General features: G+C 43.3%; 1 protein-coding gene across 5 annotated transcripts in view; it reads left to right on the top strand.

The window, feature by feature from the left end:
* rapgef2a (Rap guanine nucleotide exchange factor 2a) overlaps window positions 1-12,712 on the top strand; it is a 27,485-nt gene extending 14,773 nt beyond the window's left edge. For 2 of the 5 annotated variants that reach the window (XM_027174377.2, XM_027174373.2), the window contains exons 8-30: window positions 70-192; window positions 446-623; window positions 746-882; window positions 1,819-1,977; window positions 2,103-2,255; window positions 2,376-2,540; window positions 2,646-2,753; window positions 2,868-3,071; window positions 3,145-3,253; window positions 3,388-3,631; window positions 3,813-3,973; window positions 4,147-4,161; window positions 5,705-5,945; window positions 6,040-6,423; window positions 6,538-6,749; window positions 6,828-6,951; window positions 7,596-7,619; window positions 9,511-9,725; window positions 9,874-9,984; window positions 10,123-10,257; window positions 10,433-10,586; window positions 10,901-11,472; window positions 11,587-12,712. In XM_027174377.2, the coding sequence (XP_027030178.1) occupies window positions 70-192; window positions 446-623; window positions 746-882; window positions 1,819-1,977; window positions 2,103-2,255; window positions 2,376-2,540; window positions 2,646-2,753; window positions 2,868-3,071; window positions 3,145-3,253; window positions 3,388-3,631; window positions 3,813-3,973; window positions 4,147-4,161; window positions 5,705-5,945; window positions 6,040-6,423; window positions 6,538-6,749; window positions 6,828-6,951; window positions 7,596-7,619; window positions 9,511-9,725; window positions 9,874-9,984; window positions 10,123-10,257; window positions 10,433-10,586; window positions 10,901-11,472; window positions 11,587-11,612 (3,954 nt within the window). In that variant the 3' untranslated portion in view covers window positions 11,613-12,712. The remainder of the gene's footprint in view (window positions 1-69; window positions 193-445; window positions 624-745; window positions 883-1,818; window positions 1,978-2,102; window positions 2,256-2,375; window positions 2,541-2,645; window positions 2,754-2,867; window positions 3,072-3,144; window positions 3,254-3,387; window positions 3,632-3,812; window positions 3,974-4,146; window positions 4,162-5,704; window positions 5,946-6,039; window positions 6,424-6,537; window positions 6,750-6,827; window positions 6,952-7,595; window positions 7,620-9,510; window positions 9,726-9,873; window positions 9,985-10,122; window positions 10,258-10,432; window positions 10,587-10,900; window positions 11,473-11,586) is intronic. The other 3 variants (XM_027174374.2, XM_027174375.2, XM_027174376.2) reach the window with 3 other exon arrangements.
* The last annotated feature ends 261 nt before the right edge of the window (window positions 12,713-12,973 follow it).

The following is a 12,973-nucleotide window of genomic DNA, read 5'->3' as shown; positions in this document are numbered from 1 at the left end:
CTCTCTCGCGCACACACACACACACACACGCACGCTCCAAAATCTGAACCCATTCTGGTTCTCTTCCAGCTTCCTGCGGATTTCACTAAGCTCCACCTCTCAGACGGTCTGCACCTCCACATGTCCTCGAGTCAGTCTCGATCCAGCATTGCTAGTGACTCAGGAAGCAGCAGCCTATCAGATATTTACCAGGTACATTCTCATAGTTCTCTCTCTCTCTCTCTCATTTACACATGCTCGCTTGCGTTAGGCCTCTTCACCGAGGGTTATTGTCAGAGTGGTCTGTGTCGAGTGTCGGAAACGAGGATTATTATGGGATGCATTATACGTTATTTAGCTGAACGTATCTATTGGCAGAACAGATGATCTATTAACACTTCAGCTTGCATATTAAAATAACAATCAAGCAATTAAAACTAAGTAACGATGAAAATTGTTCTCACAGGCTACAGAGAGCGATTGCGGCGACGTGGATCTTAGTGGATTGCCGGAGACGGCGGTGGATTCGGATGACGATGACGATGATGAAGAAGTGGGGAGATCGGCGGACCCCCTCATGAGCCGAGACATTGTGAGGGACTGCCTGGAAAAAGACCCTGCAGACCGTACAGACGATGACATCGGTAAATCTCTCTCTCATACAAACGCACAACTTTTGTTCTTCTGAGATTAGCCAATCTGTGATTTAACTGAGCATTGATCGAAGCCTTACATTGACACTTTCTTTCTTTTTCTCCTTCTCCAGAGCAGTTACTGGAGTTTGTGCAGCAGCTCCCAGCCTTCTCAAGCCTCAGCGTGTCTGTGAGGCGAGCGCTGTGTGCCGTCATGGTGTTTGCCGTGGTGGAGCGTGCCGGAACTATTGTGCTGAACCACGGCGAGGAGGTGAGCCAGGGTCCACTTTTGCATCACAGTTTGTGATCACAGATTAGCACGATAATGTGCTGCATTGTGTCATGGACGTCCCCACGCAGCAGCACCTTTTACTTACTGCATGGCCAGACTTTTAATCAAAACTTTAGGCAAAGCCATTCAGTTGCCAGATTCAGTTATACTACTATATTTATTTATTTACTTAATTACTTACTTTCTGTATTTTTAGCACTGTAAATATTTTATCAAATATTCCTTCATGTGACAAATTTAGTGTTGCTGAATATGACTTAATTGTGTACATCAGGCTTCTAAACAAATAAAACTACAATGACTAAATTTTCCATTTACTGGTTTGTTTTAAATGAAAGTTTTATTGTTTCAAATGATGGTTATGGCTCAGTAGTTAGGACTCTGGCCTTCTGACTGGAAGGTTGAAATTCTCGCACCTTGCTTATAACCTTATTAATAAAAATAGCTGTGATCTTTGTGCAAGTGTTAGGAACCTTTCATGCACATATTGCTAAAGGAACTAGAGTTACAGATGAACATACTAATCGGGTTTGGTCCAGGTTTTAAAACCTGACTATGGTGGTTTGTATCTTTTGTAAGTAGTGTAAGTAAATGAGCATCAAGTTTCTTGCAAATCCACACAATCCTTTAGTCCTGAATTAACCTAAGTTTGCAGCATAACTTGCTTACAAATTGTTTACATATCACAGATTCAGGTTTTTTTTAAGGACCCTGGGGCAAATGTGCTGTAGTGCCACCATGTGGTCGATTAGGCCTGTGTTGGTTGCTGTAATAGCACGGAGGGGTTATTACCTAATGACCAGGTTTCACATCTCTGCAGCATAGCAGAAAACTTTGGTGCTTGGACCCTAATAATAATTATCAACAGAGGCTTGTAATGAGTAATGCTGATTATTTGGAGTTTGTGTGATGTAGCTGGACTCATGGTCAGTAATCCTGAACGGGGCCGTGGAGGTGATTTATCCGGATGACCAGTGCGAGACTGTAGGGATGGGTGGCAGCTTTGGCGTCTCTCCCACCATGAAGAAAGAGCTGATGGTTGGTGTCATGAAGACTAAAGTAGATGACTGTCAGGTGCGTATGTGGCTTTTCTTTAGAACATATTTTGATCGGTGGTTTTTAAGAAATATATGTTCATAGTTTTGTCACTTGGACAGATCGTTTTGACACTTTATCTTTCTGTGATGTGGGTGGGTTAGTTTGTGTGTATAGCGCAGCAAGACTACTGCTGCATCCTGAATCAGGTTGAACTGAACACACAGCGTGTGGAGGAGGAGGGAGAGATTGTAATGGTGAAAGAACACAGAGAACTCGACCGCACAGGAACCCGCAAGGGACACATTGTTGTTAAGGTAAACGTTTAGAATGTCATTCTTTTTCTGTTTTATTTATATGAACACTTTACAAGCAAGTTATTTCTAGTCTCTATTACCTGCTTCCCAGAGTAATGTGTGTAAAAACTGGTCCCCCAGGGCACCCCGGAGCGGCTCATTCAACATTTAGTAGAGGACCATTCTGTGGTAGACCCAACATACATTGAAGACTTTCTGCTGACCTACCGCACCTTCGTGTCCAGTCCTCTTATTGTGGGCCAAAGACTTTTGGACTGGTTCAATGACCCCAGTTTACGTGACAAGGTATGAGACCTAACAGGCCGACTTTTGAGATTTTGTCCTCCAGAGCATTTGAGTACCATGTAACAAGTCTTTCTGATTCTTGCACTCACTCCGTTTGTCTCTTAGGTGACACGGGTCGTGTTACTTTGGGTTAACAATCACTTCAGTGACTTCGAGGGAGATCCGGGTATGACGGCCTTCCTGGAGGAGTTTCAGAATAATCTAGAAAAAGAAGTATGTAAATGAGTACAATGCTACAGTACACTGTTTACTCTCTCATCTTTTTTTTTTCTTCAGTCAATCACTTCTTTTTCTTTTCTTTGTTTTTTTTTTCCTCCCTTGAATCAGAAAATGAGCGGCCAGTTGAGATTGCTCAACATCGCATGCGCCGCCAAGGCTAAGTCCCGAATAGTTACCATCACAAGGCCTTCTCGAGAGCAGCCCCTCCCCTTTACGCTAATGGGCGGTGCTGAGAGAGGAACACACCTGTTCATTAGCTCTGTAGATGCGGGCAGCAAGGCAGAGGAGGCGGGGCTTAAGCGTGGGGACCAGGTGAGACCGTTTGGAATTGGATAAGACAAGACGCTTAAAATTCTTAACGACTAACGTGTCACCTATTATTTAGATCTTGGAGGTGAATGGGCAGACGTTCGAGAATGTACATTTGTCCAAAGCCACCGAGATTCTCAAGAACAACATTCAACTGTCCATGAGTGTCAAGACCAACCTTCTGGGTGAGTTGCCTGACCTTTCATACATCTTGTACAGACACACAAGCATGCAGATAGAAATGATTTTCACTGTTTTCATCATGCAACCCAAGTAGAGAAATCTTTCACTGAGCTTCTTTATCTCTCGTCTTCCTCAGTCTTTAAGGAGCTGGTGGCACGAATGGCAGAGGAACTGAAAAACGGGGTTCCTCACCTTCCTAAGATCGGTGATGGAAAGAAAAGCCCGCGCTACTCCGTCCCCGATCTTGGAGTCGATGCTGGGTTCGTGTCTCAAGAGAAGGTCAGCAAAAAGGCTAAAGCTCACACAATGGGTGGCCGCAACAAACTGATGAAGATTCTGGACAAAACGCGCATCAGCATTCTACCTCAAAAACCATACAGGTAGGAACACGCATCAACAGCCAGCTGCACCAGTAGAAGCTATGGTTTAAATGTGAATAGCTTATAAATAAATTTAAGTCTAAGAACTGCTACAAAAGTAGATTTTAAATGGTATAGCCTGTTTGAGGTCCTGTGTGCATTGCAGTGATGTGTTGTAATCTATGCATTGGTGTTTTAACAGTGACCTCGGACTGGGGCAGACCCAGGATGACAGCATCGTAGGCTTAAGGCAGGCCAAGCAGGCGCCGCCCACCACGACAATAACTGGAAGCTTGTCATCTAGCAACCCTGACTTGGCACAGGGCCAACAGCGCATCATCGACTACAGCATGCAACCACCTGGTAAATGACAAGCTCTTTCTCGCACGCACAGTCTCAGTTACAGCGCAGACGAGGTCTCGGGCTGCAGAAGACAGCTACTGCTGTTTCACTTCCCGCCTCGCTTTTCTTTGCAGTGCTAATAATATGTCTAGTGTCACATTCTAACTTTTCCACAACCCTCTTCTCGCTCACAGCACCTGGATTCACTCGTGAGTACTTGGGGTTTCTCTAGAGACGCCTACTACCGTCTTATGTTTCTAGCCGCCTTTTTAGAAACCACTCTTGGTTCCTTTTCTGTTATTCCCTACATGGCCCTTGTAGTTGTAGCAATAGTTGAGGGTTTTTTCGTGCTTCATCATTCCGATCCTTTTAATTATTGCTTCACGTCTGACGTACCTGTCTTTGACACTCGGTTGAAGATTGTCATCTGTGTTGTGATTGCATCTTTTTATCACTATATCTGTTTTCAAGATAGGCCTTACAGCTACTTACTACGCTTCCTTAGTCCAGTTTCCCTCTATAGTCTTTACTTATTCCTCCAGTTTTACTTGCACATAGACTCTGTCCTAACACTCTTGTAGCAATACGAATGTCTTCACTCTTCCTTTTTGTCTGTAGTAGCTGACTCCATTTGGCGCCTAGTTCTCCAGCTGCCTTTTAATCCTCCATCTCAACTTATTCAGTTTCCAGTAATTTGGGTTTTAATTCAAACCTTTTTTTTTTTTTTTGTGGATTGTAGCTACGTTCGTTCCAACAGATAATGTGCATGTGATTAGTCTAATGGCATTGCGGTCCTAAAACTCTTAAGCTTTCATTTTGTTCAATGCCATGGTTTCAGGCGGACCCAAATAATTAGCCACTGCAGCAGTCGTAAGTCTCATAGTGAACCTTAATAACGTATTTAAGGCAAGAGTTGCTTTCGGGCCAAATCTGAAAATAAACCATTTCACTTTAATTTCATACACAGTGTTGACTTAGTTACTTAAGTAGAGTGGTGCAGGTAATGACGGTAAAATCAATTAATATCGATCATCTCAGTTGGTGGGTAGAGTGTAGTGTGTGTTAGATGCATATGCTGTACAATAGGTCATATCAGCAATAAAATAGACTAGGTGCAATAATAATGATCTGTTTCTGATCATTGCCTTTCCTTAAATAGTAAAAAAAAACTTAAAAAATAGTGTTGTTTTAATTAACCCGGCTTTATCTGACGTTTGAGTAATAAAATAAAGAAAAACATGCATCCCAAATCACATGGGTTCGCTCTTTTACACTTTGTCGGACACTTTATGCACTTACACTTCTGTTCTTTTAAAAACTAACTAAATGAATTAAATAAAAAAACTATTCATTTTCCATTTGAACGATTGGACCCTCCAGTTCATCTACTGTTACTGGATGAATAGTGCATAGTGTGGAATTGGTCACTTAAGTTCAACTTGAGCAGCTTTTTAGTAAACTTTAGTCTTCTTAAATGGACATGCATGTATTTTCCTCTAATGTAAACACGTCTACAACTAGTTTACTGAATGCATTCCCTTTTTTTCTTTGACTCACTGTTGCATAGATTAGGGCTGTTAAAGCAGTGTTCTTTTATTATCGTCAGGGTTTATGGTTCACACCTCAGTCCCGATCTGAAGCACCAAAAGAACAAAGTGAAAGCTTGTTTTACTGCATGGCTGAACCAGTCTGCTTGTTGGAGTAGTTCTGTTAAGTTCTGCTTATTTTTCCATTCACCCCTCCCTTTTGCAGAGCTACAAGATCAGGTCCTGCGAGTGTTCAAGGCTGATCAACAGAGTCGCTACCTGCTGATAAACAGAGACATGACTGCAAGAGAGGCGGCCAACCAGGCGATCCGCGAGTTCGGCCTGACCGCGGGCCCTGAAGCATATTCACTGTGCGAGGTGTCCGTTACACCAGAGGGTGTCACCAAACAGAGGAGACTTCCAGATCAGCTCAATAAACTGGCTGACAGGATTCAGCTCTGTGCAAGGTGCAGTGTGTCTAAATTACATTAGGTTCCATTAAGCTCTTTAAAATCATTTCAGTACGATAAAATAATATTGCTTCTCCATTATCGACATCAGGTACTACCTTAAGAGCAACATGGAGACAGAGACGCTGTGCTCGGATGTGGAGGCCCAAGAACTGCAACGAGAATCTCAGGTTTATCTGTTATCTCTGAGCTCGACGGAAATAGCCAATCAGCTCTCAGCACGCAACTACACGCTCTTCGCCAGCATCGAGCCCACTGACTACATCACAGACCTCTTCAAGCTGCGTCCACATGAGCCTCCAGGCAACCTTCGCAACTTCGAAGACCTGGTCAACCAGGAGACCTTCTGGGTCGCCACGGAGATTCTGCGGGAATCCAACCAGACCAAAAGGATGAAGATCATCAAGCACTTCATCAAAGTTGCCCTTCATTGTCGTGAATGCAAAAACTTTAACTCCATGTTCGCAATAATCAGGTAACTGGGACTGTAACTTGGTCATGACTAGTTCATATCCGTAAGTGAGGTATGAGCATCATGGGGCAATTACTTGCAATGTGAGACTATTTACTCTCTCTCCTTGTCATTCAGTGGGCTGAATCTTGCTCCTGTGTCGCGTTTGCGGGCTACATGGGAACGTCTGCCTGCTAAATACGAAAAGCTGTTTGCCGAACTGCAGGAGGTCTTTGACCCATCGCGCAATATGGCCAAATACCGCAACCTACTGAACAAGCACAATCTCCAACCACCCATCATTCCTCTTTTCCCTGTCATAAAAAAAGATCTCACCTTCCTCCACGAGGGTAAGATTCTACACCCTGATCTCTTAAGTTCTCTTAAATGTAGATACTGTTTTAAACCTGTCTGTCTGTCTGTTGCAGGTAATAACTCTAAAGTGGACGGATTGGTCAATTTCGAGAAACTGAGAATGATCGCTCGAGAGATCAGGCACGTGGTTCGATTGGCGTCGGTCACCATGGATCCAGCGCTACTTTTCAGGACGAGGTACACACATGCGCACGCGCACACACAGCTCTCTCTTTTTTTGTGTACACACACACACGCACACTATCATATAGAAAGCTGCATAGGAGTAAAGACAAAGTCTGTAAAGGACAAAAAAGTAAAAAAAAAGGAGCAACTTTTTGTCCAATATATAAAAATAGAAATAGGTCCATTCTGGCTGGTTTCTACATAAGCTAGCAGAATTAAGAGACGATTTCCCACACTTATGCAAGCTAGGTTTTTTTTTAGTTGTCTCAAAATAAATATTTTAGATTCAACTGCGAATTAAAGAAAGAACTCAATTTTTTTGTTTGTTTGGTTTTTTTTTGGTTGGTTGAGGAGAAAAAAAGAATGCTCAAAGAGATGAGTCCCAGTGCAGCACTCTACAGTTTTACATTGTTATTCAGACATGATGGATTGCTTAAACACACCCTGTAAGAAAAAGATATACTGATTGTTCTGGTCATGTTTCCGTCAGCAGTGTTTGTGCTTGATGTGCAAAGCGGGGCTCTTCCTGTGGTCTGTGGCCTCTGTTCTGTGGGCTTTTCTGTATAAGCACCTGTCTGTCTCTCTTGTCTCTCTCCCCCTTTTTATGTCTTTTTCTCTCCGTCCTCCTCTTTGGTGTCTTCACGGCTGTGTTTTAGGAAGAAAAAATGGAGGAGTCTTGGGTAAGTGGGACTGTCGCTTAGCCGTTTTTGCCACCCACTCTCTTGCTGTCTGATTCCTAATGTGTATTAACATCGCTGGTTGTGATGTGTGATTAACTCCACTCACAGAGACTGATATTAACTGGGTACAAAGCACACAAGTCTCCTCTACTACTCTACTCTACTACTACTCTACTTTATTGTACTCTACCTACTCTACTCTTCCCTACTCTTACCCTACTCTAATCTTCTACTCTACCAGACCCTACTCTACTCTAATCTTCTACTCTACCCTACCCTCCTCTACTCTACTCTACTCTACTCTACCCTACCCTTCTCTACTCTACCCTACCCTACTCTACTCTACCCTACTCTACCCTACTCAACTCTACCCTACTCAACTCTACCCTACCCTACTCTACTAGACCCTACTCTGCCTTACCCTACTCTCCCCTACCCTACTCTACTAGACCCTACTCTACTCTGCCTTACCCTACTCTCCCCTACCCTAACCTACTCTCCCCTACTCTACTCTGCCTTATCCTACTCTCCCCTACCCTACTCTACTAGACCCTACTCTACTCTGCCTTACCCTACTCTCCCCTACCCTAACCTACTCTCCCCTACCCTACTCTACTCTGCCTTACCCTACTCTCCCCTACCCTAACCTACTCTACTAGACCCTACTCTACTCTGCCTTACCCTACTCTCCCCTACCCTAACCTACTCTCCCTTACCCTACTCTACTAGATCCTACTCTACTCTGCCTTACCCTACTCTCCCCTACCCTAACCTACTCTCCCCTACCCTAACCTACTCTCCCCTACCCTAACCTACTCTCCCCTACCCTAACCTACTCTCCCCTACCCTACTCTACTAGACCCTACTCTACTCTGCCTTACCCTACTCTCCCCTACCCTAACCTACTCTCCCTTACCCTACTCTACTCTCCCCTACCCTACTCTACTGTACTCTACCCTACCCTCCTTTACTCTTCTCTACAGTACCAGACCCTACTCTACCCTACTCTACCAGACCCTGCTCTACTCTCCTCTACTCTAATCTTCTACCCTACTCTCCTCTACCCTACTCTACAGTACTCTACCCTTCCCTACTCTACTGTACTCTACCCTACTCTACTCTACTCTAATATTAGACCCTCCTCTCCTCTACTCTACCCCAGCATATTCTACCAAACCTTTCACTACCCTACTCTCCTCTACCCTACCCTACTCTACTCTCTTCTCCTCTACCCTGCCCTACCCTACTCTACTCTCCTCTACTTTCACCTACACTACTCTACCCTACCCTACTCTAATCTACCCTACCCTACTCTACCCTACTCTAATCTACTACTCTCCCCTACCCTACTCTACTCTACCGTACTCTACCCTACTCTCCTCTCCTCTACTGTACTGTACTACACTACATGTCTACTTTATCTTCTCTCATCCTTTACTCTCGTCATCTTCTCTACTCTTCTCTCTTTTTCCTCTTCTTTACTCCTCTTCTCTGTCTCTTCCCTCCTCTCTTTCAACACTTCTTTAGTCTATCACTTGTCTGTTCTCTCTTCTACCTCTCTTCTTCTCTACCTCTATTTTCTATTCTCCTCTCATCTTCTGTCCTTCACATTCCTCTTTCCTTCTGTAATCTCCTCTACTTCTCTTTCCTTTTCCCTACTTTCTCTTGTCTTCTTTCTAGTTATTCTCTGCTCTTGTCTTCAGTCTCAGCTGTCTCTATGTTCTCTGTTCTCATTCTCCACTTCTCTTATCTGCACGAGCTGTAGCAAGTTGTAGATTATTTGAGCATGCCTGAACACAGTATTCTTTAGTCTCGGACTTTTTTTTTCTTCTAACATCCAATATTTTAGGTTCACTGATTGGCATTTTTATTGGGTTTTGTGTGTGTTAAGGTCTCTGAGTCAGGTGAGCAGCTCCTCGTTGTCTGACGGGACGGTGGGTCACAGGCGGAGAGGCAGACGGAGCTCCTTCCTCAGTGCCAAAAAGCTCTATGAGACAGAGTTAATGAGCAGACGAGTGCGCCAGTACCTTGACATGCTCACATACGAGAGTGATGAAGAAACTTTACATGACCTATCGCTGCAGTGGGAGCCTGCCAACAACACGGGTAAGTGCCAACTGACACGTACACACAGCACTCAGAATTAGATGCTGTTTAAGTGCTGAAGTAAATGTTTTTTCATGTACAGATCCTGTGCCTTCTTTTAGATCCGTTTTAGGAAGTGTGTTCATTTTTGCATTTGTGTGTTCCTTAGCGCATAAGAGCAGTGTGGAAAAAAGGCGAGTCGACGCATCTCCAGCAACGCCAAGAAGCCCCACTCCAAAGAATATTCCTCGAAAGAAGCCGCCACCAAAAGAGGCTTTTGGTAATGACGCATAATCTGGCCAACAAAATTTAAACAAACATGATCATAATCTCTATTCTTCTATCGTTTTTCTTATTTCTGAGTTTATACATAAGTGAAGCTTAGTTTAAAGTGTATATTTTCACTGTGTGTGTGTAGCTGCACATACACCCGGGTCTCACCATGCAGAAGAGGGCCAGGACAGACAGAGAAGACCACAGGAAGACAGCCAATCAAATGCTTCCTCTCTCAGATCGTCCCCACCCACTTTCACTGGCAACTCATCCAGAAAAGGTGTGAACACACTGACCTCTTATAGAGTCTGACTGGCTTTTATAGAATCACATAAATGACAGTTGCATTTAGTGTGTGTGGGACAATCTGTTAGCCAATGTGTTGTTTTGTTTGTTTGTTTTTTATCTGATCTGATGGAAGAGGCATAAATGTCAGAAACATTTTGTTTTTCAAGGACCAGATCATCTGAGTCTACTGAGTTCCTCATCATCTGACCTGATCACAGCAGACGTCCACATCCACCCCCACACACACGCCCTGTCTCACACACGCACATGCTCACAGACTCCTCACCCATACCGGACAGAGCTAGATCAAATCAGTCTCGGGTAAGCAACTTGTGGAGGGAACACAATCAAATGCAACGTCATTGTGAATATTTATTTAGTCTTTTATTTTAAATAACGTACATTTTTTATAGTATATAACAGACACCATACAATATACTTTTTCAATTTAGAATAAAAGAGAGAACCAGTGTCAGAGCTGCTGTTCTAGAAAATTTATCAAGACCTTCTGACCAATCAGAATCAAGACATTGACAGCACTGTAGTAAATGAGAACATTTGCAGAGATTCGTCAGAAAATCGAATCTAAGTGCTCTCATTTGTTTTTCTTTTTTGTTTTTTTTTCTGTCTGTCAGATCTTATTCATTGACCCAGGACCAGTGTGACCGTGCCTCGTTGGATGCTGCCGACAGTGGGCGGGGCAGCTGGACCTCCTGCTCCAGTGGCTCTCATGACAACATCCAGAGCATCCCTCAGCGCATTGGCTACTATGACAGCCGCAGCTGGGAGACACTGTCGGAGGGGCCTGGCATTGGGCGGAGCCAATCTGCCACACCACTTGGCTACTGGGCTGATGAATCGGAGGGTGACACGGGCACGATCAAGCGGCGAGGGGGAAAGGACGAAGTGCCGAACGTGCAAAAAAGCACCACGAGTCGGAGGGAGGGGAATTTCAGAGAGCCTCCACCCACTCCACCTGGGTACACTGCTCGGTCCTTGGCTGAGGTCGAGGAACTCGGTCATAATAACCATAATCTAATCCACAGTCACACTCATGGCCGACGCCCACCTGATTACAACACAGCCTTGCAGAGGTCCCGCCTTATTAAGAGGTCATTGGATTTAGAACCTCCACCACAGCCACGCCCGCCCACCCGCATGCATGGATACACTCACTGTCCTACGCCACGGCGACCACCTTGTGATGGTGAGGATTTAATTTAGTTTAGAGATTCACTTCTTTATGTTTGAACAAAAATTATTTTAAAGGAAGAGCTAGAACTGTATGTTGACTTTGATTTCCGTTTTATCCTGTTTGCAGAAAATGAGCAAATATCTGCCGTGTGAGAACTCCGCACACAGCCACGCTTTAGTCATCTGTTCAGAACTGTAACCACACAAAGCTTCTCAAAACCAAACTGTCTCAACTCTCTGCTCCTGCTGTCCTCTGAATGGATTTAACAGCTGTCAATCAAATTCCAAAGCAAGTGGGAACAGTGTCCGTGATGAAGAGGCAACAACAAACACAACACGTCGTTGTTCGTTTTTTTTTTTTTTTTTTTTTTTAATTGCTCTTGGTTTGAAATCACTGTGAGAACCACAACAAAGATGTTTTGGCACTTTGATAAAAAATGAAGGAAAAAAGACAGCTTGAACAAAAGCTTAACATATACATACGCTCATCTTTTTATGGAAACAGTGTTATTTTAATTGTTGTCTGAAGTCTTGAGTGTGTGTGTGTGAGTGTGTGTGAGTGTGTGTGAGTGTGTGTGAGTGTGTGTGAGTGTGTGTGAGTGTGTGTGAGTGTGTGTGAGTGTGTGTGAGTGTGTGTGAGTGTGTGTGAGTGTGTGTGAGTGTGTGTGAGTGTGTGTGAGTGTGTGTGAGTGTGTGCGAGTGTGTGTGTGTGTGTGTTTGAGTCAGTGTGTGAGTGAGAAAAAGCTGCGCAATAGACCTCAAACAACTCAGTGTTGCCATCAGTATTCAGTCTGTCTTGTTACTTTTTTGTGATTTTAATTGTCTGTTCAGTTTTATCTCACACTGATTTCTAAATGCACTCTCAAGCATTGTCGTCATTTTAATTCATTTCAATCATGTTTTTATTATTGAAACAAATTTCATTCCTGTTGCACAAATGGAGAAAGTGTATTAAAAAAGAACTAAAGGTTTGCTACTTGTTATGAAATGGTTATCACATAGCTACTTTCATAATTAAATATGACAAGAGATGCAGCCTAGGTCTTCATTTCCCTGCCTGAACCTTTTCATACCACATGTATTTCTATGTCTTTTAAAAAGACAGCTGTCTGTATCACATTTTGTATTTTTAATACAAAAAATGTAAATATTGGTTATATTTTGTTTAAAATTGCAGAGCGCTATATACTGTTGCAGGTAACATTCAGCCACAATGAGTTTGAATGGCCAATAAATAAATACTGTAGCAATGACTTCTCTGGTCTCCTGTTGTCCTCTGTTATCCCTAAGCATAGAATTTGCAAGAACATTAGACATTTTCAAGGACTAATCGCTAGTTAATAAGTTGTTTATGCTGATATACATGTTACAATTTTTTCTGACAAAACTAAGTTAATATTCTGTCAGCTGTGTTTTTCTTGGATGTGCTCAGTTGAACAAACCACAGTTCACCACTAGAGTTCAGTGTTGAACTGGACCATTTAAATATACAAGATAAGATTTACCATTATTCA

Source organism: Tachysurus fulvidraco, chromosome 7, assembly GCF_022655615.1.
Source record: "Tachysurus fulvidraco isolate hzauxx_2018 chromosome 7, HZAU_PFXX_2.0, whole genome shotgun sequence".
NCBI lineage: Eukaryota > Metazoa > Chordata > Actinopteri > Siluriformes > Bagridae > Tachysurus > Tachysurus fulvidraco.
This window is presented reverse-complemented; position numbering and strand designations above follow the sequence as displayed.